The sequence below is a fragment of the Myotis nattereri genome (genome assembly GCF_964212035.1).
Source record: "Myotis nattereri genome assembly, chromosome: 11".
Taxonomy (NCBI): domain Eukaryota; kingdom Metazoa; phylum Chordata; class Mammalia; order Chiroptera; family Vespertilionidae; genus Myotis; species Myotis nattereri.
Genome location: NC_138086.1, coordinates 48,883,514 through 48,909,637, shown reverse-complemented (window position 1 = coordinate 48,909,637; position 26,124 = coordinate 48,883,514). Strand labels below are relative to the sequence as shown.

The window sequence follows — 26,124 nt, the reverse complement described above, 5'->3', positions numbered from 1 at the left end:
AATTATATAGTCTCCTCCTCCTCCTCCTCCTCCTCCTCCTCCTCCTCCTCCTCCTCCTCCTCCTCTTTCTTCTTCTCCCTTCTCCCTTCTTCCTTTTTCCTTCTTTTTCCCCCCACTATTCTTCCTAAAGGTACTTCTTGCATTGTTCCCTCTGCCTCATAACAAGAAACTGTTGCTTTTTACATGGCCCTTCCTCTAAGCCTGCCTTTGACCATAACCTCACAGTAAGCTACCATCCTGTGTCTTTCCTATCCTTGCCCAGTGGACTTTCAGAAAGAAAAGTCTTTGAATGCTGTGTTCTTCCTCAGCTGGTATCACTGCTATAATATACAACATGGGGCCGGGGGGGGGGGGGGGGTGACTAGACTGGCAGACAGGCTGGCCATCAGATGATCTCATGGGAATGTGTCATTTCCTAAATCATCACAATCTGAGCTTTGAACCTCAGATTTTGCCTCCACAGTGAACATTTCCAAGAAGTGTCCCAGAAGTGGTCAGATCTGAGACGGATAGAATTATGGTGATCAAACTCACAGTGACCTGACATTAAACCAGAATCCAACATACTACTTTTAAAAGTGAGAAATATTTCTACCCTGGGGACAAGAATTCATTCCCAGTAGTAAAATTACACAAGAAGTCAAATTATATAAAGTCATTTGTGAGTCAGCATTTTATTTAAGCAATGAGTTTGACTGACTTAAGAGGTTGGTATTTTAGTGGTTCATGGTTTCAACTGGTCACACATGGAGGTAACTATTTTTAGAATACTGATATTTGGAGGTCTTGGATACCTGTGTTTGTAGTTCAAGGTCCTCAGAGTCCCAGACTTGCGCTGTACAAATAAATTTTGTGTCTTTGGCAGATTCGTGGTTCCCATGTGAACCATTTAATCTTCCTATAAATACATTAGGACCATCAATGAGCTAGAATGAAATCTTCTCTTCTTACTTAGTTTCCACTATGCTGTCCTTATTAGAATTATGTACTGATTTTACCAATCAGGCTTTTGGAGTCCCAGAGATATGCGATCTCTACCCTCACTACAGCAGGTCACCAGGGATTTCCTCATTGCCGAATCCAGGGGACAGATTCACTCCCAATCCTCCTTAAAGATGTTAACTAGCCTCTGGTTGTTCTATCACATTATTCCATTGGCTTCTTGCTCTACCTTCTTCTGATTCTCTTCTTGCCTCTCTGACTTGTCCTCCTTAGTGTTGAAGGGGATCAGAATATGCCTCTAAGCCTTAAATTATCTTAGCAGCAGGCAATTGAGAAACAGCAGAAGCAAGAAAAGCTCTCTACCTTTCTAGCACTCTAAAACTGGACATTCATTTCACTTTGTGAAGGTGTCTCCCTTTCTCATACCAGGAAGGGAAGAACAGTCTTTATCACTGCAGGTGGAGATAGCACCAAGATGATTCTAAATAAATAAAACTTTAATAAGTAACCCATATCTGCCGTTAATTTCCCCACATATTTATCTCCCCACAGTTTACTGCCCAAACTCCTCTCATTTATCTTGTTTGGTCTCCACCATTTATCACCCTCATTAAAATGATATATAAGCCCTTGGGTCTAAATACTGTTTTGGATCTTCACTCATTTCCTATGAAGACCTCTGTGTACATGCCAAAATAAACATCAAATAAAATGTGTATGCCTTTTCTCCTGTTAATCTGTCCTTTGTCAGTTTAATCAGAAATCCTAATTAAAGAACCTAAGAAGATAGAGGAAATGTTTTTTCCACCCCTACATGTCTTTACTTATCTTCTTCCTACTTGTAAAATATTGCCTCTGTTTTATTTTATTTTTTCAGTGGTATGATTTACATTTATTATGTGCAAATTCTAACATTTTTTCTTTATTTTATAAAAATTAAACCATCTCTTGCTCTTTCAGCAACTGATTCTGTCCCCTAAATATTATGCTGCCGCTCAGATCTATATACTTTATTCACTCAACTAATACTTGTTGAGTACCTACCTTGGTCCCAAGCCCTATGGAGCAAACTTTCTTGGAGTTTACTTTCTAGAGAGGTGAATTTCAAAACAAGGGCATAAATGTATAATATATCATGTGGGGGGATGTAGAAAAATAAAGCAGATTCAGAACATATGAGAAAAATAATCACTCCTATCATTTACTAAAATATGTGCCAAGATCTATTTACATGTCTTCATCTGATTTAATCCTTACAATGTAAACAGCTAAATATTCTAGCCACATTTTTCATAAGAGGCTCAGCATTGTCCAAAGTCACCAATAGCACTAATAAAAGGTAAAACAAGATATAAGTCCAGATAATCCAACTATAAAACTTCTCTTAATCAGCACACTGTACTGCCAAATATTGAAAATGCACATGAGAACCATCTGTGGAGATGTTTTTTAAAAGCACAGGTGTCTGTGCTTTAATCTAATACTACATCTCAATAAACATCTCAGTCGGTAGAGTTAGGACTGTGTATTTTGGTTAAGTACCAGGTAATGTAAAATCCTGTTTTTCACTGTCTCCTGAATGTCTGTCAAGTACCTTAGTTTAACATGTACAAAACAGAACAAATTTTTTCTTTTTGAACCTCCTCCTCTCCCTCTTTTTCATATTTATTAATAAAACTACTATTATTATGAATTTAATTTAGGAACCATATATTAGTCTGGCCCTGCCAGGGGACAGAAACCACACAGTAATGGGAAAGTTTAATATAAAAAACTATTAACTATTAAAGGGAATAGAAGTAACAAGAGATGGGCTGGGAAGAGGTCAAAAGAACCTAAATGAATCTAGGAATAAGACATAAAAGGAGCAGCCACTTCCCCCAGGGCTGAGATTGTGTGCACCCACCCCTTCCGGGCCAAGGCCAGACCTTGCTGGAGGGGGCAGAGCAGCTCACTGGGTTGCAGAGAAGTCGCTGTGGTGCATTGCTGGTGGAACTTGCCAGAAATGAGCCCTCTAGGCCCTAGATTAGAGTATAGGGTGATAAGGAAAGCTGTTCACAGGGAGGTGTCTCACTGGAGGCATTCCACTACAAAACCTTCAGGGGCGGGAGGGGGTGGGCGGGGAGTGATAGGGAAGCTACTGGCCATTGGGGAAACCTGCGGTGACCCAGGAGCAGATGCTGGAGAAGGACACACACTTCTCCAGAACCCTTCCTCCTGTGCTGTCTACTGACAAACGTTAACATTGTAACAGCTGGCAAAGGGAAAACGTTGAAAGGCCCTGGTTTGTTTCACAGAGTAGGCTTTGGGTGAATTTGGAGCTGAGTGACCATCAGTGACTAACTGGTACTTCTCCCCCTCCTCATCTTTCTGGTCCAGTTGGTACCATGCCCTACAGAGCTTGCCGTGGAAATGTCTGGGCTTCTCCACAGCTGCATCACCATCTTCTGTGTCCTTACTGGTCTCCGGCTTCTCAGTAGTTCACATTCTAGCTCTCCTTCCCATTGCTTCCAGAGACGTTGTTCTTAAAGTCAAAAATGCTTGTATTGATGGATGATGTTAATAATTCCTCTATGAACTTAATACGGCTTGCACGTGAAACCAAGAGGTGTAGTACTAGCTGGTCTAAAAGGACAGTGTGGCAATACAAAGCTATATCTGTAAATGAGAAATTCTCTTCTTGAATTTTCTATCCTGTTTTTTAACCTGGTGAATTATGGTTTAGAAGCAGTCATACACTAAAGGAATTGTGAGAGATAACCGATGGAGTGGAGAATTAAAGATCAGAAGTTTACTTTCTCAAGCCTGCATTTTAAATACCAAAAAAGAAGTCCTTTTGTTTGTTTTATTTTTAAAAAAATATATTTTTATTGATGTCAGGGAGGAAAGGAGAGGGAGAGAGAGATAGAAACATCAATGATGAGAGAGAACCATTGATCGGCTGCCTCCTGTATGCCCCACACTGGGGAATGAGCCCGCAACCCGGGCATGTGCCCTGACTGGGAATTGAACCCTGACCTCCTGGTTCATAGGTTGATGCTCAACCACTGAGCCATGCCAGCTGGGCTGTTTGTTTTATATTTTTTTAAATCTTTATTGTTGAAAGTATTAAATTCATCCCCCATTTCCCTCCATTGATCTCTTCTAGCCTGTCCTGTCCCCGCCCCAGGCCTTCACCATTCTATTGTCTGTGTCCAGGGGTTATGCATGTGTGCATACAAGTTCTTTGGTTGATCTCTTCCCACCCACCCACCCACCCTCCCCTGCCTTACCACTGAGATTCAACAGTCTGTTCCAATCAAGAAGTCCTTTTAGGCCCTGGATTGAAGCAATGAGAAAAATATGACTATGATTATTGACTAATAACCCAAATAATAGTGAGTTCTTGCTATACACACTGCCCTGAAGGTGCTTACACCTGGGCAGGGCTGGCATCTCCATTAGGCACAGTGTTGAGGACCCATAGTGAAAATATTTTCATTTCTTTTAAAATCAGAAGGAAAAAATGAACTTTTAAGTTAAAAAAATATTTTAACATATCAATAATATTTGCCTGTGCACCCTAACAATTATAAAATATAAATTTTGGGGTTTGTTTTTTTTTAATAGAGGGAAGAATCCACAAGGCAAAGTGCTTACAGATCCTTGAAGTCATGACATTGCCCTATGGCTGGGGACTCTAAGCTGGGCATCTAGTTCAGTGTTTTCTCATCTGTGGCTCATGGACTCACAGTTATTGTTTTTGTATATATTTTTTGTAGACTGAATAATAATCTCTGAAAAAGAATTAGGTGCACCTTAGTGATGGATAAGATAGGAATTTATTTTAAAGGGTTTCTAAAGACATTCTTTCATATATATTCTCACCAGTGACTACCAAGATATAGCTTCTATGATGCATATCTGGAAAAGGTCCACATAATTTTGTGATGTTAGAAAAGTCATCCATAAACTGGAATGGCTGAGAAGCATTGATTTAGTAGATTTACATAGCAACCATATCAACATTTTTTAAAAATCTTAGTTATTAGTATAACTGACACTCTCTGGGCTGAGCCAGGATGTGTTCGTTTAGGTCAAGGGCATACATGTATCATATGGTAATTCAGAGAGATGACTCACCTGGTCTTTAGTTAGAAGGGGAAGATTTTGTTCTGAATCTCCAATGACTCAGTTAAAAGAATTATAAATTCTTCCAGCCTTTACAGTGGGTCTCTAAATTGTGAATGGAGTTGAGTTTAGGAATGTGCATATATAATTTCCTTTCATTTTGTGTTTCATTTTAAGAGAGGGTACTTATTGTTTTTTGTGTTTTTTGTTTATCCTAGTGAAAGCCATTCTGTAGGTGAGCAATGCTATAGTAGAGTTCCAGCCTTCTACATCCTAGGAAGTTCTTGTGGTAGAAAGATAATGGGCTCCAGATTTGGACAAACCTAAATTGAAATCTTTAATGAACTTTTTCTGGTTATGTGTCCTTGGAAAATCACTTGATTTCTCTCGAACATAAATTGCTTTTTATTCTTGTAAAACGGGTAGAAAAATATTTCCCCCAGATGTTTCCCATTTTTATTGAGCCATCTTCTGGGTTTAATATCCTCTTATTTTGTCAAACAGAGGATTAAGGTGAGAGATGAGTACAGTTTTGTCCAGAAACCAGCATAACAGTTGAAATTCCATTTTAACTCTATAGAAAATTTACTGATTTTATTTATAAAATAAATATTGATTCCTTAAAAATATATTAAATTCATAAAATTCTTGGCATTTGTCGGTATGGAATTATCTATTCAGGGTATCTACACTAATAAAAGAGAAAAATGGTAATTGGCGTACGGCGAACTGTTTTCATTGGCTAATCAGGGCTATATGCAAATTAACTGCCAACTAAGATTGGAAGTTAACTGCCAACTAAGATTGGCAGTTAACTGCCAACAAGATGGCAGTTAATTTGCATATGTAGGCACAATGCAGGGAGGCAAAAGGGAACGCAGGAAGACTGACAGTGATCGGAAACCCAGGGGGGAGGTAAGAGCTGGGGGGCAGGGCAAAGGTGGCCCTGGGGCCGCCTTTGCCCTGCCCCCCAGCCATGATCAGAGAATCAGGCGCCTTTGCCGCTCTGGCCAGTGATAGCAGGAAGTAGGGGTGGAGCCAGCGATGGGAGCTGGGCACGGTTGAAGCTGGCAGTCCCAGGAGCTAGGGGTCCCTTGCCTGGGCCTAAAGCAGAGCCCACGATCCCGGGCCGCTGCAGCTGCGGGTCTAAACTGCCCGGGCCGGACACCTAGGCCAGAGGCGTTAGGCCTGGGCAGGGGCAGAGCCTGCAACCGCGGGGAGCTGGGGGGGTGGAGCCGGGGATTGGGGGGATATGATGGTCCCCTTGCCCAGGCCTGAAGCCTGGGTCAGAGGCGTCAGGCTTGGGCGGAGGGTGGAGCAAGCGATCAGAGGGAGATGGGGGTCCCCTGCCCAGGCATGATTCCTAGGCCAGAGGCCTCAGGCCTGGGCAGGGGTCCGAGCCAGTGATCGGGGGGAGATGGGGGTCCCCTGTCCAAGCCTGACACCTCTGGCCGAGGTGTCAGGCCTGGGCAAGGGGCCAATCAGGCGATCGGAGGGTGATGGGGGTCTACGCCTCTGGCCGAGGCATCAGGCCTGGGCAAGGGGCAGAGCCAGCAATGGGAGGGGTCTGGGGGTCCCCTGCTCAGGCCTGATGCCTGGGCCAGAGGCATCAGGCCTGGGCTGGGGGCCAATCCTGCGATTGGAGGGTGATGGGGGTCAACGCCTGAGGGCTCCCAGTATGTGAGAGGGGGCAGGCTGGGCTGAGGGACACTCCCCCCACACACACACCCAGTGCACGAATTTCGTGCACCAGGCCCCTAGTTTCATATAAATGGGATGATACAATATGTGACCCTTGTGTCTGGCTTCTTTCAGTTAGGGTAATGCTTCTGAGGCTCATTCATCCCTTGTTGTGCCTACATTTGTACCTACATATGTATATTCTACTGAATGCATTTACCACAGATTGTTCATTCATTCATCCATCAAAGGCCATTTGGTCAATTTGGCAATTGTGACTAGTGTTGCATTAACACTACTTGTTGCATAAACATTCATAAGCATGTTGCATAAACATTCTTGTATATGAACTTCTTTGAGTAATTTTTTTCAATTCTTTTGAGTATATTGCTGAGTCATATGGTAGCTTTATATTTAACTTTTTGATGAATTGCCAAAATGTTTTCTCCAGTGGCTGAACCATTTTACATTCCCACCAATGTATGAGGGTTCCAATTTTTCCACATCCTTGTCTTAATTGACTTTGCAAGGTTGTTGAGTGGCTTAACTGAGATGGGAGTTTTGAAAGGGAAAGCACTTCGCAGCCGTCCCTATAGCTCCCTCTCATCTAGATTTCTCAGCACTTGTGTCAACCAGGGACACCCTTGACCTTGCAGCATTCACACCTCCATGGCTCTGCCTCACACAGGTATCAAGGTGAATGCTTGGCTATGGGCTGGGCCTGGGAAGAGTTGGAGGAGGTGGTGGCAGGACAGAAGGCTTCCTGGGGATGATATTTCTTTGTCCATATCCGCACAACTCCCTCTCCATTTCCCTGTCCAGGCGCCCTTTCTCTTGCTACCTGCTCTCTATTCAGACCGCACTTTTTTCTGTAAACAATTATAATTAATATTTTCTAAATTTAGTATTCAAAGAGTATTGTAATAAAACATTTGGAACCACGCCCTCCCCGCCCCCCAAAATGTGCAGAACTCCATCATCTTAAGCAATTGCTGTCATTTTCCTGGTGCTTTCCAAGCCCATATTCCTAAATGTGAGCTTAGGTCAGTGATTTTCACTTCCAATACCCATATGTATCAGCAGGGATAATTTGAAATATAACCATGTCTGGGCTCCTCTCCAGAATTATGTATTCATTGTCTCTGGGGTAAAGTCCCAGAATCTGCTGTTCTGGGGTTTCATTGTGATACTGGTTCATAGCCAGGACTGTGAACCACAAGAGAATATAGATCTTTTTTCTTTGACTTTCAATTTGTAAATCCATTACCTAAAACTGACAAGTAATGATCATCTATATTGGTGAGATTTGTTAGAAACATTTTCAAAATTTGTTTTTATAATCTTTTCAGTATCCATCCATTTATTTTTATTTTTTAAAAATATATTTTTATTAATTCTAGAGAGGAAGTGAGAGGGAGAGAGAGATAGAAACATCAATGATGAGAGAGAATCATTGATCAGCTGCCTCCTGCACGCCCCCTACTGGGGATCAAGCCCATAACCTGGGCGTGTGCCTTGGACCAGAATCGAACCCAGGACCCTTCAGTCTGCAGGCTGACGCTTATCCACTGAGCCAACCAGTTAGGGTCATCCCTTTAATTTTACATCCCCCTTTCACATGCAGTCCTGTGAGGCAGAAAAGAGGATGACCTATGTGGAGAGCAGGGGAGTGTCTGGTCCGAAGTGGTCTCTAATCTGAAGTGGGGAGGGGCGGCAGGCTAGCGGTCTCTTAATCTCTGAGATCTAGATGCAAGGACTCTGATGTGCAGCTGATGTGTGTACACATTCCAAGGGCAGGTACCAAATCATATTCTATAATAACTGCCATTTATCACCCCCCTGCTGGATTCTGAGGATTGTGTTTAGTACGTCCCAAACATTGTTTTTAATTCTCTTCAAATAGGTATTTTACAGATGAGAGATGAAGTAACTTATTTAAACCTGCATCCTCTCACCCATACAATATGGATTCTCTGCCAAGAGAGCTTGCTGAGAACCAAGCCAGGGAAACATGGGTTAGTTAACACCCTAGTTCTGAGCTTGGAGGGAGTGAGTGGCTAGCTAGCCAATTTCAGCGCCAGAGATAGGAGGTTATAGTTGCTGGGCCTTTACCTGTTCAGTTTGAATACCCAGCCCTGGACAGGGCACAACTGTGGCTTCCTCAGCTTTGCTGGGATAAAGGCTTATTATGCTCCAAGGTATACACATTGGGAGGGAAGACAGGCAGTGTCTCCTACTCTGATTGCCGGGGCCCTTACTGGACATGGTCTTTATTTTCATTCTTTGGAGTACTAGGAGATTTTTTTGAGAGGACTTAAATTGGGGTGGCTGCTAGAGGGTCACTGTGTCCAGGAGAAACGGGGAACTGAGGGATTGGTACTGAGTGGTCTGAACAGAGAGAGAGAAACAGTGACTTACTCTAGGCAGACTCTATGGAGGCTGGAGGGGTAGTGAGACTATCAGTGGATGCCCCTAACCAGCTGGCTGTTGATGAGCTGTGAATAAGATGCAGCTTACATGGCTGCATTTGAACTGTGTCACCCAAGACTGGAATACACATAGGTTAATCGTTGGAATACAGGTAGCTGACTACACCAGGACGGTGGGAAACTTTGTTCGGTTAATGGTATAGCAGTCCCAGCCACAGTGAAGAGAGAACATCCTGCTCTTCTAATTATTCCACTCCAACTAGCCATTTGATAATTCAGCTAGTATTTATGCAGTAATAAGTATTCCAGGTAGAATCTGAGTTGATCTGAAAAGGCTAAGAATTACAATTAAAGGATGAGGGGGAAAGAAAATATAGAAGAGGATAGTTATAGCAAGTGGTTGACAAGAGAAAAATTACGAGATGTCATAAATTGAATTACAATGGCCAGAGAGAGAGAAAGGGACAGAAGTAGTTCACCAGTTAATAGCTGTGGGCCCGAATGTTATGTTGGAGATTTCAACCAACCTCCCGGCATTTATTAGCCAACCAGCCCACTAGATGTCACCCCATCCTGCTTATGCAAGAACTTGCAGGATTGTTGGCTGCAACCAATCAAAAGTAGGAAATATTTCTTCCTTACAGACTGCAGCTATCATAAAACCATCCCCACTCCATCTTTTCTGGCTCCCCCTTCCCTGTAACCATGTAAACTCTTTCAGAACAACTTAAAATCTTTCTTCCCCAAAACATAATGTAAAAAAGAGCTTTCGACTCAGGATGACAGGTGTGCTGTCTTCACCAACTAGAGTTGGTGTTGGTGGTTCAGACTTCATTCCCAGGTCCTGGTCCTTTTCTGGCTAGCATTTGACTAAATAAACCTTTTCTTTCAGAAAAGCTTTAATAGTGAATTGTTTTAAAACATAGTGATTGACGCAAATAAATACTGAAGTACCTTCTCTTACCTAACAGCAAACTGGGAAACCTCCAAATAGCTAGGTATGAAGTTCCTTCCCCACCCTGAGAAATAAAGAGCCCAGTCAAACAAACATTTTTCCCCCCTGAGTAATTTCTTACTGTATGGCTCAAAGATATAGCTTTAATACTTTCCTCCCATTTTTGTCCCTTCCTGTCATCCACTTGCCTTTTCCCAGGGTTTTCTTATTCCTTTAAAAGAATTTATCTTTATCATTGAAAGTATTATAGATGTCCCCCCCCCCCATTTTCCCATTGACCTCCTCCCTCCCACTCTCCCCTAGGCCTTCACCACCCTATTGTCTGTGTCCATTGATTATGCATATATGCATATAAATTCTTTGGTTAATCTCTTCCCCACCCCATTCTTTTTCCCTTTTTATCCACTAGTCTTATATTTGGGACTACATAAACATTTTGTTGGAAGAGTAGATGGTTCCCAGTTTTATGAACTCTGTGCTACTACAAAATGCATATGAACACAACCTGTGTTAATATTCCCTTTTTTGTTTTACTGAGGCCAAGTAACAGATCCTGGAGTGACAAGTCAAAGAGTGTCATGATAGACTAATTCTTCTTGGAACTTTGGAATTTTTCATATTATTAGTTGACCTGCTGATTTAAATGTAGGCATCACAGGGAATTCTATGAAATCAGAAGAGAAGTAGGGGACACAGAACTGAAGGTCAGAAGTCCTATTTCAAATTGCATTTTAACACCTGGTAAAAAGCATCATTAAAAATTAGATCAAATAGCAGAGAAACAGCAGCACAGGCTGCTGAGAAGGTCTGCAGCTAACATTTGCTGGGCAGGGCAAGAGTTCGGAGGCTCCAGCTCCATTTTATCGCACTCTGACTCCATCCTGTATCACGAGAGCTTACCCACACAGGTGGCATCCTGAATTTTGCTCTGAATGAGCAAATTCATACTCGGCAAAAAGCTCAACTGTGGGTCCTAGGTCAAGCGCTCTGGTTATTGCGATCCAAAGGTGGCTCTATTGCTGGAAACCCATCTAGTGTTTAGGAAAGTGCTAACAATGTGGCCTGTTCTAGAAGCATGTTCTATTTGGGGGGCTGAGGTGGGCTTATAAACTAATTGAAACTCTCATTCAGTGTTATTTAACATGTGGGACATAGGCTCCTAGTAGCTCTGGACTTATTGACAGAGGCTGGCAAATCCGAATGGTTTTATAGCATTTTGTAAAGACTTAATAAATATGTCTTACTCATTAACAAATATTAATTTTACAAAGATATATTGGGTTGAATAAAATGCAACTTTAGTTTAAGTGTTATTAACATGAATGAAGCTTTTTATTGTGTATATATTTTTAGTCAATGAATATCAAAGGATAGCTACTACCATCATGTGGTATAGTATAATTACTACACCAAAAAAAATTCTAGAAGATGGATCCACCTACAAAAAATAATTAAGAAAAACCAATTTAGTTGTTATTTAAAAGAACTTTGAAATTATTTTATTTTACTTCATTTTAATTAATGCTCTCAGGGCTGAACAAGTGCAGTCTATTACAAGGTAGCCTAAAGGTTTCATTTGGTAGAGGAGGATTTTATTCTGATTCCTCAGTGACTCAGGTCAAAGAATTTTAAATGTTCCAAGGCTACTTTTAGAAGGAGGTTTTAATGTGGGGGTAGGATAAGATGTGGGAAAATAGGCCAAGGTAATTTAGTTTTCATTTGTGTCTAAAAATTAAGAGAGTATATGAATCATCTCCCACTGTAGTTAAGTCCACCACATCCTCAGTTTATCTTAGATCAGTGTATCTGGTAGGGTTCTGATAGGAAGCCCAGTGGGGACTAATTACAGAAGTGCTGGGCAGGTTTAGGAAAAGCAAGAGAGTTCAGCACCCAAGGGCTGGGACTGAAGGGAAGAGGAGAGAGCAGTTCCTGGAATCTGAAGAGAAGGTGATATGGAGAGGGCCAGGTGGCAGGCACTGTGGACTACAGGAGAGGAATTTTGTGGTAAGGGAGTCAGGAGAAGAAACGCCCTGATTTTATTTTAAAGATTTTAAAGATAGAAACATAAGGAGGTTTTAAGACATAGCTATGGACATATAAGCAGTTAGTGGTAAAATTCACACTGGAGTTCAGTCTCTTCCTGAAAATGAAATTTGTCAGCAACCAAATGTAATGAGGAATCAAATTGAATACATGTTTGAGGATCTACCTAGTAGTATCCACTGAGCTGACCCTGGGACTCAAAAGGTGAAGACCTCAACACAACCAAGAAGGTGACAATCTGGTGGAACACAAACAGTACAACCACCTCACAAGTTTAAAGGTGATCCATCACAAAATCCAAATACACTGGGCTGCATATCCAAAGAAGGGGAAATGTAACTCTGCTGAGGGAGAGCATAATGAAATCTAGTTTGTATTTAATGAAAAGAGGATGCCCTACCAGCTATTCCTATCTGCCCCACTGTTCATTAGTTTAGCAACTATTTGTGAGCCCGCATCTGTGTATCAGACACTCTCTTAGGAGTGAGGAGGAGCTAGTCCTCCCGATTACCTTGCAATTAAGGATATGAGGGAGCTCTGATGCTGAGGGGCTACTGCAATCAATTTGGAAAATTTTACCACTGACTGCTTATATGACCATAGATATGTCTTATAACCTCCTTATGTTTCTATTTTTAAACTAAGGAAATGAGAGATGGCTGGGGTTCCCACCATCCTGAAATTCTAAGTACTAGCAGTGATGGCGAACCTCTGACACGCGAACTCATTTTTTTGGTTGATTTTTCTTTGTTAAATGGCATTTAAATATATAAAATAAATATCAAAAATATAAATCTTTCTTTTACTATGGTTGCAAATATTAAAAAATTTCTATATGTGACACGGCACCAGAGTTAAGTTAGGGTTTTTCAAAATGCTGACACGCCAAGCTCAAAAGGTTCGCCATCACTGTACTAAAGTGATGAGAACTCTGTAGAGCCACAGCACTCAAGAAGGGAAATTATTTTTTTTCATCTCCACAATGCTATCCATCTCATTACAACGCAAAATAACCTTCCCTAAGAACCCAGTGCAAAAGTTCCCCTAATTGTCAGAACAGCAGGCAAGGTAACCCAGGTGTCAGTGGGTCCCTGGACTGACCTCTGAAGCTATTCTTCAGCAAGTGCAGTAACACATGAAGGAGCTGGAAAAAGGAGTTCCTCCCAGCTCCTCGCACCCCTGGCTCCCCGCCCTGTCCCGCCCTCCCGCCCGCCACGCCCACTCCCACGGCCACGCCCCTGCGCGCTGGTTGGCTCCCGCGGGCATGATGAAACTTCCCGCACGCATTACAGGAGGTCGGCGGTATAAAGTGAAAGGAGGCCGGCCGCGCCGCCCCGCCCGCTTGCTGCCGGCTGCCCAGGTCTGTGCTCCCCGTGCCACCTGCTCACCCGCCCCGCTCGCGCCCAGGTAAGCCCGGCTCCCGCGCCCAGCGCAGCGCCTCTCCCCGCTAGCCTCGGGGCTGCCCCGGGGGCGGGAGGAGGATGCTGCCTGGCCCCGCAGATGGGAGGGCAGATGCGGCTCCGGGCTCAGCGGATGCTGCGGCTCCTGCCGGGTGAAGAGGGCGGGGCCTATTGAGGCGCAGCCGGGCGCCCCGGGAGGGGAAAGACCTCGGTCGTGGTCCGCAGAGGGCGGGGTCCGTGAGCGTAGAGGGGAGGCAGCGGCAGCCTAAGTTGCCCCCTGTGAATTTTATTATTTTTTATTATTTTTTATTGCGTGGAGGCCTGTGGAAATTGTCGCAGTCCTGAGACCTTCCCGGGCACCGGCTGGAGGGTGCACGTGGCCGGGTGCTGTTGCGTCCCAGGGGGATTTGGTTGCCTGGTCCTGGTCCAGAAGGGGGCGGAGTCGGGGTTGTGGGTCTCGGCCTCGGGCTCTGCACTTTCCCTCTCACCTCTGGCTGCGCCTCTTTTACCTAAACACCCCCTCCCCCGACCCAGGTGACTTGCTGAACACAACCTACGGAAAGAGAATGTTGAGGGCGACAGGCGGCGGTGGTACAGAAAAAGGCAGAAGAACTGGCTTACTCGTTTTCAGTGGATTATCTGCTCAATTGAACTAACTTCATATTAATGTTACTATTTTGAATAAAAGACCAGTTTTCTTCTCCCGTGGCCCACAGACCCAGGATCTGTTGCTCTAGGAGCTTGACTAATAATAATTTAAAAGCACCGAGAACTCTTTTTCATTGATTGATCGCATTGCAATCAGATTAATTAGAAGCAATTTAGTCTTGCCCTGACCGGTTGTTCAGTGGTTAGAACATCACCTGTGGACCAAAGGGTCGAGGGTCCGATTGCCGGTCAAGGGCAAGTACCTCAGTTGCTGGTTCGATCCCCGGCCCAGATCAGGGGGTGTGTGGGAGGCAACCAGTCCATGTGTATGTCTCTCTCTTCCCCTCTTCTCTCCTTCCCTCCCACTCTCACGCTCTAAAGATCAATGGGAAAAATATCCTTGGGTGAGAATTAAAAAAAAAAGAAGCAGCAACAACTGGTCTTGAACCTGATCGGAGTTGGCTGCTCAGATCTTAATGTAAAAATAAAGTGACATGAAGTTTAAGTAGTTGGTAATTAGAGTGTAACGCACCAAAACCACTATCCAATTCGTCAGGGACTAGCCATATGTGACTGTATTGAGAACTTGAAATGCTGGCTAGTCCCAGTTGAGATGTGCTAGTTCCAATTGAGAAATGCCTCCTCGATAATTGTTAATACTGATTAAATGTTTAAATGATTCTATTTTTGGTAAAATGTGCTAAATAAAATATATTTATTGTTAACTTCACATTTTCTCTCCTTTTTTTAATGGTGCTACTAGTATATTTAAAGTTACATATGTGGCTATTTGTGTTGGACAGCACTGATCTAGAAGTTTATGAGGAAATATGGATAATTACCGGGAACAAGTAACAGCAGTAGGACCTTTGCCCTCTAATGAGACTGATTCCAATAAATACAATAGGTGATGGGTTTAATCTTGCTTTTTTTCTGCTGGAGAAGTAAATGTGCTTCACAAACTTGGACCCCCTTTTTCCCTTCCAAGTTAGTGGTTAGTATTTATCTTTAGCAGGCTTAACAATGGGATTCTCTAAGCAACATTAGTAGGACCTAGGTAAATAAGTGATTGGCTAATGACCTCATGTGATTTTCAAAGCATTTTTCCAGCCCACTTTTTGTAAAATGTAAGTTTCAGTTGTACAGCATTGTAATTGGACAGCTGTGTACACTACAAAATGATCACTATCAAAAGTCTAGTTATTATCCATTGCCACACAATTGACCCCCTTCGCACCTTTTGCCAATCCTCCAACCCCCTTCTCCTTTGGTAGTCACTGATTTGTTGTTCTCTATATCTATGAGTTTTTGTTTTATTTTTTAGATTCCATGTATAAGTTAAATCATATAGTGTTTATCTTCTTTTGATTATTTCACTTAGCATTATAACCTCAAGGTCCATATAATTCGTTGTAGATGACGAACTTTTTTATGGCTTAGTAACATTCCATTGTATGTATGTATGTGTGTGTGTGTGTGTGTGTGTGTGTGTATGGAGTGAAAAGTAGGTGAATTATCAATAGTCATACTTAAATCTCAGTGAATTTTCCCACTAAATCACATTGTTGGGTATTTGGCCCAGTGTGTGGAAGGGACTGGCATAAGACATATACTGTATTTCCCAGTTGCTTGTGTTAATACCATAATCAATTAATTTGTTCTAGTCTCATTAAGAGGCCAAATGAAGCTCTGAGGTTCATTTAGATACAAATGAAATACCCTTAGAAGATTGCTCAAAATGATTGATATAACATAAGTATATATTTTTTCTTTATGATCTTTGTCCCAAATTATCTAGGCATTTGCTGCAAATTTACATTTTTAAAAAATACCAAAATCAGTCATTTCCAAATTACTATTTTGATAAAGTAACTGTTTTGAGCTGGCAGCATCCAAATAAAACAGCCCTTTATTTCACAGTTGAAAATTTGAAATTGCCAGATGATTAACATTTGTAGGAATTATCTATTTACTTATTGGCCTACGGGATGAACCCAGCTGTTTTTCAGAGATGTCATCACTGTCTATGGCCCATCTACTCTGCTTTTTTACTGACCAGAGCAGTTTTGAGACAAATATATTTGAGAACATCCTTTAGGGCAATTTGATGGTGAACATTGTGTATTTCTGCCAATGTAATTTTTGTTGTTGTTATAAAGCCAGAATATCTGTATCAGATAATATTGCTTTCCTTTTCTCTTTATAATTTCTTTTATCACATTTGAATAAATCACTTAGTGGTAAACTAGAAGTTGTGAAACGCTTATAACAGCTGTATATCTTCATATTACACTTTAGCAGCATGTATCATCTTCCATTCTACCTGCTACCTTCTATGTGCGCTTAGTACAGGTAAAGAGAGTACATTTAATTGTCTAGGAGACCCCTGAGGATACTGTAGTAATCTAGAGAGTCTCATGGACTTTTGAGGGCTTTTGAGATTCTGGGCTGGAGAGAGTAGGGTGGGGTCTCTGGGCAGAAGCCAGCCTAGATGTCATCTGTATTTTGGGAGTGAACCTCGCATGCAGAATAGAATGTGGCCTGAACACTGCCAGCTCTAGCTGACCAAATCCCAAAGTGAGAGATGCAGGCTTCGGGTGCTAAGCTGCTATAGCTGGCTGGACAAAAAGGCCACCCATCTTTCCTGAATACTTGTAAGTAAATGAAGTTATTTTCTACTCCTGTTGGCCTGCCATCCTATGCAGTAGATAGTTTATATTTCAGTCTTTGAAATGGTTTATGCAAGTTTTTGGAATCAAGATTTAATACAAACTCGGATTGGATACTGAGTCTTTAACGGGTCTGCTTTTCCCTCCATAGAGAACACGTCTCTTCACTGCACCATGTGTGGCATTTGGGCCCTCTTTGGCAGCGATGACTGCCTTTCTGTTCAGTGCCTGAGTGCGATGAAGATTGCACACAGGGGTCCGGATGCATTTCGCTTTGAGAATGTCAACGGATATACCAACTGCTGCTTTGGATTTCACCGGTTGGCGGTGGTTGACCAGCTGTTTGGAATGCAGCCAATTCGAGTAAAGAAATATCCTTATTTGTGGCTATGTTACAATGGAGAAATCTACAACCACCGGAAGGTAAACAAAATGAAACCAGAGGATATCTTGATGTGATTAAGCCTTAGAGCTCATTGGGTATAATCATTTTTACATATCTTATAAAATGGTTTTTACTTTTCAGAGCACTTTCCATGTTCATGATCTCATTTGTTCCAGTTATATAGACAGGGCACTGATGAGCAAAAGGGTAAAATGACTTTGGTCACACAAAAAAAGATAAAAAATAAAATGGGAATTACAATTCAGGTTCTTTAACTCTTAGTGTCCTCCCCCCACCCCCCATCATGAATTTAAAGGTTAATTAGAGCCTGTGCTAGGCTTGGTGTTAGGTGCTGCGGATTCAGTAGTAAATAAGAGAGGTAGGTCTGCACTGTAAAGAAGCTTATTCTATTTAGGGAGCAGACAAAAAAAGTCATTGTACATATAACATCATCCTGACAACATGAATATGGAGCTGGTGGATATGGGAGATCCAGTTTTGGGAAGGGTAGTCAGAGGGGGTCTCTTGAGAAATTGACACTGGAACTGAGAGGCAATGGACAAGCATCAGCCAGCACTGGGAAGAGCATTTCCTGTAGAGGGACTGGCAGGTGTAGAAGCCCTGAGGCGGGAAGCAGTCCTCAGATTGTCTTAAGAAAACAAGTTAGGGTTGGGAAGGCAGGCAGGACCAGATCAAGTAGGACTTGGTATAGTATGGAGTTGGAATATCATTCTAAGAGCACAGAGATTTGAGATTTAATAGTTTGGAGGTGATCATATTTGTAGTTTTTCTATAATGTTGTCCTTAAGATATTTATGGTGACTGCATTCTTCCACTTAATCAGAACAAAGGACAGAAAGGTGGCCAGATGCAATTAAATGCAAGAAGTAGGACTTTTAGCAGCATTAAAATTGGAACAGCTTTATAATCTGATAAAAGTTTACTCAGGATGAGAATGGGTGAGGGGATGGAAATTCTGACCTGAGGAAGCTATGGTAAACTTACTAAGAACCTTCCAATGTGGAATTATTTGGCTATTGTTTCATAAGAAAATTTAAATCTAAAATTTGCAGGGGTTTTTGTCATCCTTCTTTCCAACTTTTAATTTTAAAAGGAACAGAACAATGAAAACCAATTGAATAACTGTTAATGTTTTGCCATATTTGCTTTATCTCTGTTTCTCTATATTTATACACATACACATTTATTTTTTTGTTGTATTTAGAGTATATTAAACATACTATGACATCTAAAGTGCAAGAATATATCTCTTAAGAATAAGGACATTCTCCAACCTAATAACAATACTATTATTAAAACTAAGAATCCATCCCTAACTGGTTTGGCTTAGTGGATAGAGCGTCGGCCTGCAGACTGAAGGGTCCCAGGTTCGATTCTGGTCAAGGGCATGTACCTTGGTTGCAGGCACATACCCAGTAGGGAGTGTGCAGGAGGCAGCTGATCAATGTTTCTCTCTCATTGATGTTTCTAACTCTCTACCCTCTCCCTTCCTCTCTGTAAAAAATTAATAAAATATATTTAAAAAAACCCCAAAAAACTAAGAATCCATAATACCTTCTAATATCTAGTTCATATTTCCCCAAGTTTCCCAGGAATATATTTATGGCTGGGTTTTTTTATTGTTAGTTTGTTTATTGGTTTTGAGCCAGATTTCATTCAAGGTTCATATCTCTGGGTATTTTTTGAGCCTTCTTGATACACACCTATTCATGAGTAGGGTTTCATATTCTAACCACCCTTTGGACTTTTAGTTTTTATCTCTAAACCGTAGCTTTTGCCATTGTTTGTTGTCTGCTTATAGGAACACTCCATTACAGACTTCTCATTTGAAAAGTTCTTATAGTTATTCATCAAATGCCTTTCACATTTATTAAGGGCCTAGTATATATACATCAGCCATCATTTATCTAGGTGTCTGAAGACAAAATGGTGAACAGGGAAGGTAAGAATGGAATTTCATGCTAGTGGAGTCCAGGAGAGGAGCCGTTAAAACTCCATTCTTACTAAGCCAGATTAGTACCAAATACACAAGAGTGCTAGGTTGTATTATGGTTCTATTAGCCTGACTTTCACCTTAAACAAGACAGGAAATTCCTTCTTTACTTGAACAGCATTGCTTCTTTTGTGCGTTTTGTTAATAGTTATAAAAAGTTAAGTATTTTTAAAATATTTCTATTGTAAATCAGCAAAGTATGTTGTATTGTCAAAAGCAGAGAGGTTCCATTGCTTCTATCTGACATCTGTGGTAATCCAGTGTGAGTAGAAATCTGTCTAAAGAATGGACATTTTAGGCTGTAAAGTAGTCTGCAACAGAAGCTCCAAAACCCTCCTGTTGTTGATGAAAATAAAATTTACTACTATCACTAAAATGCAGCCTGAGGTGTATGGGGAGTGGAAGGAGAATAAGGCAAGGAGAGGAGGAATCTGAGTAAAGGCTGGGGCATAGAGGAGGCCCTCTCCCTGCAGGGAGCAGCAGGGCCTTGCAGCCAAGTCCAAGGTCACTGTGATTTCCAGATGGTAGCAAGATATGGGAGCTTCTCTCTCAGGAGAGTGGGAGGTGGTACATGTGAATCATTAACCCATGAGTTACCTGCAAAGTTTACGCCCAAGAGTGGTGATGATATGCTAGTGGAAGGAAGGTTTGGGAAGCTGCTGCTTGCTAAAATCATTGGATACTTTAGGGTCACTTATCCCTCAGGTACTTAAGTCCAGAAGGGTCAGCAGAAGACGGTTCCCACACCTCACCTGCCAGTGACAGATCATCTCTGATGGTCTCTTAGAGCAGGGAGAGGCAATCAGGAGGTGGCTTTGTAGACCCTGGAGGTGGCCAACCCCCATTTTTGGGCTGTGTTCTGTGAGGGCTTAGAGACAGAAGGCAGTGAGTGAAATTATGAAGCATGTTTCATAGGCCGTATGTATACAAACATGTAAATTTTAAATATATATATATTTTTTTGTTGATTTCAGAGAGGAAGGGAGAGAGAGATAGAAACATCAGTGATGAGAGAGCATCATTGATAAACTACCTCCTGTACACTTCACACTGGGGATCGAGCATGCAACCTGAGCATGTGCCCTGACCGTGCACCTGGTTCACAGGTCGACGCTTAACCTCCAAGCCACACCAGGCAGGGTAGACTTACTTTTTGAAAATTAAAAACGTGTTTTAAATGTTTAAACTTATCTAGAATTTCCACCTGATTTTATAGGAACCTTTTTCTCTCCCAGCCAGAAATGATGAATTAAGTACGGTTTGCCAGTGATGATGGAGATCCACGGGGCTTGGGAGCATAACTTAAACTCCCTGACTCTGTGGTGATAGTGACAGTCCCTTTGCTGCTCCTTTGGATCATGTGCTCTGATCAGCTCCACTGTCATTCTGTCCATCTGTGAGAGGTCCCTGTACTTCCACTGCAGAGGGGAGGACTGGATGTCCTCCCCAGGGACCTGCAGCTTTGTTTTAGACCATGTGTCTCTATTATTGTGATGGAATCATTTATTTGCCGGGGAATAGTGCCAAATATGTTTGTGCTTTTGCTTTCTGTTTTCATAGGTGGGTCTTTTAGGCTGACCTAGAAGAAACTCAGTCAGTACTATATTCTGAAATCAAAATTTCACAATAGTAGAAGATACACTTTTAGGATCATGGCAACTGGGCAACCCATTTGCTTAACTTACATATATACAGGGGTGGGCAAAAGTGGGTTTGCAGTTGTGAGTATGCGAAACAGAGTTTGTTCTTGTATTATGTATTAATCATTGTATTATTTTCCATACAAACAACGATAAACCTACTTTTGCCCGCCCCCTCCATACCTCCACACATTGCTGCTCTGGTGCATTATCTTCACATTCTGTTTATGAGAATGCAACTAAAATTTTCACAGAATGCCATGATTCTTCTAAACCACTCAAGTGCATGAAATGATTATTGAGCATAGAAATATTGAAAGAACTTGGCAATAAAAAATTATTAGTGAGATCAACCAAAGGACTTGTATGCATGCATATAAGCCTAACCAATGGACACAGACACCAGGGGGGTGAGGGCATGAGAGAGGGGAGAGGAGGCAATGGGGGATAAGGACACATATGTAAAACCTTAATCACTAAAGAAAAAATCCTATATAATAAAAGGGTAATATGCAAATTGACCCTAACGGCAAAACGACCAGAATGACTGCTCGACCAGTCACTATGAGGCGCACTGACCACCTCTTGATTCTTTTCCTCAGCCCACAGGCTCCGATTGCCTGATGGTGAATGGGGAACCAGGGGTGGGTGGCGGTGGGGACTGGAGCCGGCTGCGGACAGCCGGGGAAGATGGCCCTGATCTCAAGCCAGGCCTAAGGACCATACCCACACATGAATTTCGTGCGCTGGGCCTCTAGTAAATAAATAAGTAAATAAAATTATTAGTGAATGCAAGGATTCTAACACTTTAATTTTGCTATTGCTTCCTTAAGCTGCAACGCCATTTTGCATTTGAATATCAAACCAAAGTGGATGGTGAGATAATCCTTCATCTTTATAACAAAGGAGGAATTGAGCAAACTGCTAGTCTGTTGGATGGGGTATTTGCGTTTATTTTACTGGATACAGCGAATAAGAAGGTGTTCCTGGGCAGAGATACCTATGGAGTCAGACCATTGTTTAGAGCCATGACAGAAGATGGATTTTTGGCTGTGTGTTCAGAAGCTAAAGGTAATGATATGTTTTTTTCTACAGATTTTCATTATTATCCTGGATTTTATGTTTTTTCCCCCCTAGGTCATATTCGCAACTCCCATAGGGGGCAATCCAGAATTTTACAATTGACTAAATAAGTCACAGACCCTCTGGTTTTGTGGTTTTTAAACCAAGTAGTTGGATTCTCCTTTTAGCACTTAAATTCCGTAATCTTTGAAGTATAAATCTATGTAGTAAATTCATTTAATTTTTGTTGTGCTGATATGCTTTCCATATAGTTTGATCCCATATATCTTGGCAAGTTTACCTCTATCATCTATCTACATATATAAAAGCCTAAACGGCTGAATGACTGGTCTACTGGTCACTGTGACACACACTGACCATCAGGGGGCAGACGCTCAATGCAGGAGCTGCTCCCTGGTGGTCGGTGGGCTCCCATAGCAGGAACGCTGCTCAGCTGACTGATGGGCACCAGACACAAGGCTCATGGCTGGTGAGCGCAGCTGTGGAGGCGCGAGCCTCTCCTGATCGGTACTGACTGGTCACAAGCCCGTGGCAGGCGCAGCGAGGCCAAGATGAGCGGGAACAGCAGGCAGGAGCAGGAGAAGCAGGTGGCATTGGACTGCTGGTTTCGGCCCAGTCCCTGCAGGCCACGATGAGTGGGCCCACTGGTGCACGAATGCATGCACTGGGCCTCTGGTATTATAATATTAGGTTTGGTCCTGCAGTTGTTGCACTGTGGAACCAGGCCATAGCTATAGCAAATATTTATTTAGCATTCTGAAAACAGCTTTATTGATAATTCACATACCTTAAAATTCACCCATTTAAAGTATATAATTCAGCGGTTTTTAGTATATTCACAGATATCTGCTACTTAAACTCCTGTGAATTTTAGAAAATTTTTCATCACCTAAAAAAGAAACCCTGCACTCTTTAATTGTCACTCCCCATCCCTCTATATCCATCAATTGTTGAACCTCTCTGGAGACATTTCATATGAATGGGATCAAGTCATGTGGTCTTTTGTGATGGACTTCTTTCACTTGCATAATGTTTTCAAGATTTGTTTGTCTTGTAGCATGTATTGTACTTACTTTTTACAGCCAAAAGATATTCTGTTACATGGATATACCACATTTTGTTTATCCATTTGCCAGTGGGTAGACATGTGGGTTGTTTCTCCCTTTTGGCTATTTTGAATAATGCTACTATAAATATTTGTCTGCAAGTTTTTGTGTGGACATATGTTTTCATTTCTCTTGGGCATATCCCTAGGGTGGGCTTGCTGGGTCATGTGGTAACTCTGTGTTTAATTGTTGGAGGAATTGCCAGACTGTTTTCCAAAGTGGCTGTGCCATTTTGTATCTCCATCAGCAGTATATGAGGGTTTCAGTTTCTCCACATCCTCACAGACTTTTTCCCTAACTTTTTGATTCTAGCCATCCTGCTCCATAGGAAGTACTACTTCATTGTCCTTTCAATTTGCATTCTCCTGTGGACAGGGATGTTGAGCATTTTTTCTTGTCTGTGTGCCATTTGTATATCTTCGTTAGAGAAATGTCTGTTTAGTTCTTTGATCCTTTTTTCCTGCCAGGGTCATTTGATTTTTTAATATTTTAAAAAATTAACAGACTTTTTAGAGCATTTTTACATTTCAGGAAAATTGAACAGAAAGTAGAGTTCCCATACAGGGTGGGGCTAAAGTAGGTTTACAGTTATGAGTACATGAAACAGTTTATTCTTGTATTATTCTTTATTAATTATTATATTTTCCATACGAACAACTGTAAACCTACTTTTGCCCCACCCTGTATATTCCTTCCATTATGTTCATCAAGGTTACAGAATACATGCTCAATATGCAAACATGAGGTTATTTTTTCCCATTGATTTCTGGAGAGAATGGAAGGGAGGGAGGAGGGGGAGAGAGAGAGAGAAACATCAACATGAGAGAGACACATCAATTGGTTACCTCCTGCAAGCACCCCCACCGGGGCTGGGGAAACTGCTACCAAAGTACGTGCCTTTGACCAGGAATCGAACCCAAGACCCTTGGGTCTTAGGGCCAATGCTCTAACCTTTGAGCCACACCAGCCAGGGCAACATTCATCTTTTATCTCTTACCTAGACAGTGGTAGCATCCTAAAATCTGGTCTACCTGCATGTCTCTTTTTGCTTTATTTCAAGTCTTTTCTCACTTATTTTCTAGATTTAATATTGGCTGAAGCAAGAATAATGAGATCAATAAAAGGGTCCTTAGAATACCAGTCACAGTGTGGGTACTAAGAGATGTCTGAATTGGTCTATTTTCAGGCATTTCGAATGGCACAGAAGAAGTATACCTGTCAAGCACTATTAGGAAACCCCTGTAGGGAGAACACAGGGAAAAGCAGACCTCCCCTGTGTCTCCTTTGGGCCTGATAACTTGATATGATATAGAATTATAACTTTAAATTCAATTTACCCCTGAAATTTCTTGACTCACATTTTGCATCCTTCATAACACTGCCCTTTTCCAGACCGAATGATCTCCGCCAGGGTACTGCAACAGTTTTTCTTTCTCATTGCTTTTAAAATGACTTACCAAAAACTCATTTTATTTTGCTCCTGCAGTGGATATGCATTTGTATTAAAAAGGGAAAACAAATAGGAATTTAAAGGATATTAACTGATCATGAAAGTTACTGTGAAGTGTGCTCATTCAAATAAAGTTATCTTTTTGAATTTGTAGGTCTTGTTAACTTGAAGCACTCCACAGCTCCTTTTTTAAAAGTGGAGCCTTTTCTCCCAGGACACTATGAGGTTTTGGATTTAAAGCCAAATGGCAAAGTTGCATCAGTGGAAATGGTCAAATATCATCACTGCAGAGATGAGCCTCTACACGCACTCTATGACAGCGTCGAGAAGCTATCCCCAGGTAATAAAGCAAACGCCCACCTACCCATTCCCCACCTCTCTCCCAAAGGAGGATTAGACTCACGCATCATTGGAATGATTTCCTATTGATGATCTGTTTCCTATTTAATTTGGAGGTGGCACAGTGGGATCTGACAAACTCCACTGTTGAGCAAATGCCGTGAGGATAGATGTCGATGATTCTATCCCTCTTCGCAGCAAGTAACTCAGCCCGAGCATGTCTGGCGCTGTTTCACCTACTTTATGTGTTCACAGGTTTTGAGATAGAAACCGTGAAGAGCAACCTCCGCATCCTTTTTGACAATGCCATTAGGAAACGTTTGATGACAGACAGAAGGATTGGCTGTCTTCTATCAGGTGAAGACTGTTAAAAAAACAACTAGTTATATTTATCATGTATTTGTTTAAGTTAAAGGATTTGTAGCTATCCCTGAGGTTTTGCCCATAAAATATTTACTTTATGACTTAATCTTTTCTCCATTATCGGATGAAACAGTTTTCTCTAAGCTGCATTTCATATTTATGGTAATTTAGCAAGTTAAAGTTACACTATAATTATTGTTGGGATGAGTGAGTAAACATTTTTTAGAGTTGTGTGTAGTGATTGTTGAACCCATTCAAATGCCGTTAACCATGATCACTGGCTATGTTAGATTTTTCTCTTATTAAAGTTGACTTTCAGTTTATAAAAGTTGGGGATTTAAAATGATAAAACTCCAGTCTTGGTGCTTAATACGAACGCAGGTCATCTGTCCCAGTCTGTGCACAGCACCTGACCAGTACACCTGTCGTCTTGCTCGTAGGGGGCTTGGATTCCAGTTTGGTTGCTGCCACCCTGATGAGGCAGCTAAAGGAAGCCCAAGTCCAGTACCCTTTCCAGACATTCGCCATTGGCATGGAAGACAGTCCTGATTTACTAGCTGCCAGAAAGGTAAGACACCATCTCTGCCTGTTACTAGAATGAAAATAAAGCCAGTAATGATGATTCTGCACTTCTGCTATATTGACTCTGGTAATTGTTTTAACATGAACTGTGTTAAAATGTAATGAAATGCTGGTTTCAACTATGTTGTACACTGTATTCTGGGTACTTTTATCTACTGTGGTCAATGGAGTTCTCATAAAAACCCTATGACAATCATTCTCATTTCGAAAGTGGTTAGGCCTTCGGACTTAGGAGCCTGATGGCTCATTTCAAATCCTAGCTCCACCTTGCGGTTCCTCACTTAGG

The 26,124-nt window shown here is 41.7% G+C and overlaps 1 protein-coding gene across 2 annotated transcripts in view; it reads left to right on the top strand.

Moving 5' to 3' along the window:
* ASNS (asparagine synthetase (glutamine-hydrolyzing)) overlaps positions 1 to 26,124 on the top strand; it is an 88,737-nt gene that overhangs the window by 57,050 nt on the left and 5,563 nt on the right. Inside the window, exons 1-6 of one of the 2 annotated variants that reach the window (XM_081102520.1) lie at positions 13,448 to 13,566; positions 17,028 to 17,299; positions 21,749 to 21,986; positions 24,709 to 24,894; positions 25,149 to 25,250; positions 25,697 to 25,824. In XM_081102520.1, the coding sequence (XP_080958646.1) occupies positions 17,051 to 17,299; positions 21,749 to 21,986; positions 24,709 to 24,894; positions 25,149 to 25,250; positions 25,697 to 25,824 (903 nt within the window). In that variant the 5' untranslated portion in view covers positions 13,448 to 13,566; positions 17,028 to 17,050. Of the gene's footprint in view, positions 1 to 13,447; positions 13,567 to 17,027; positions 17,300 to 21,748; positions 21,987 to 24,708; positions 24,895 to 25,148; positions 25,251 to 25,696; positions 25,825 to 26,124 lie in introns of those variants that run through there. The other variant, XM_081102521.1, reaches the window with a different exon arrangement.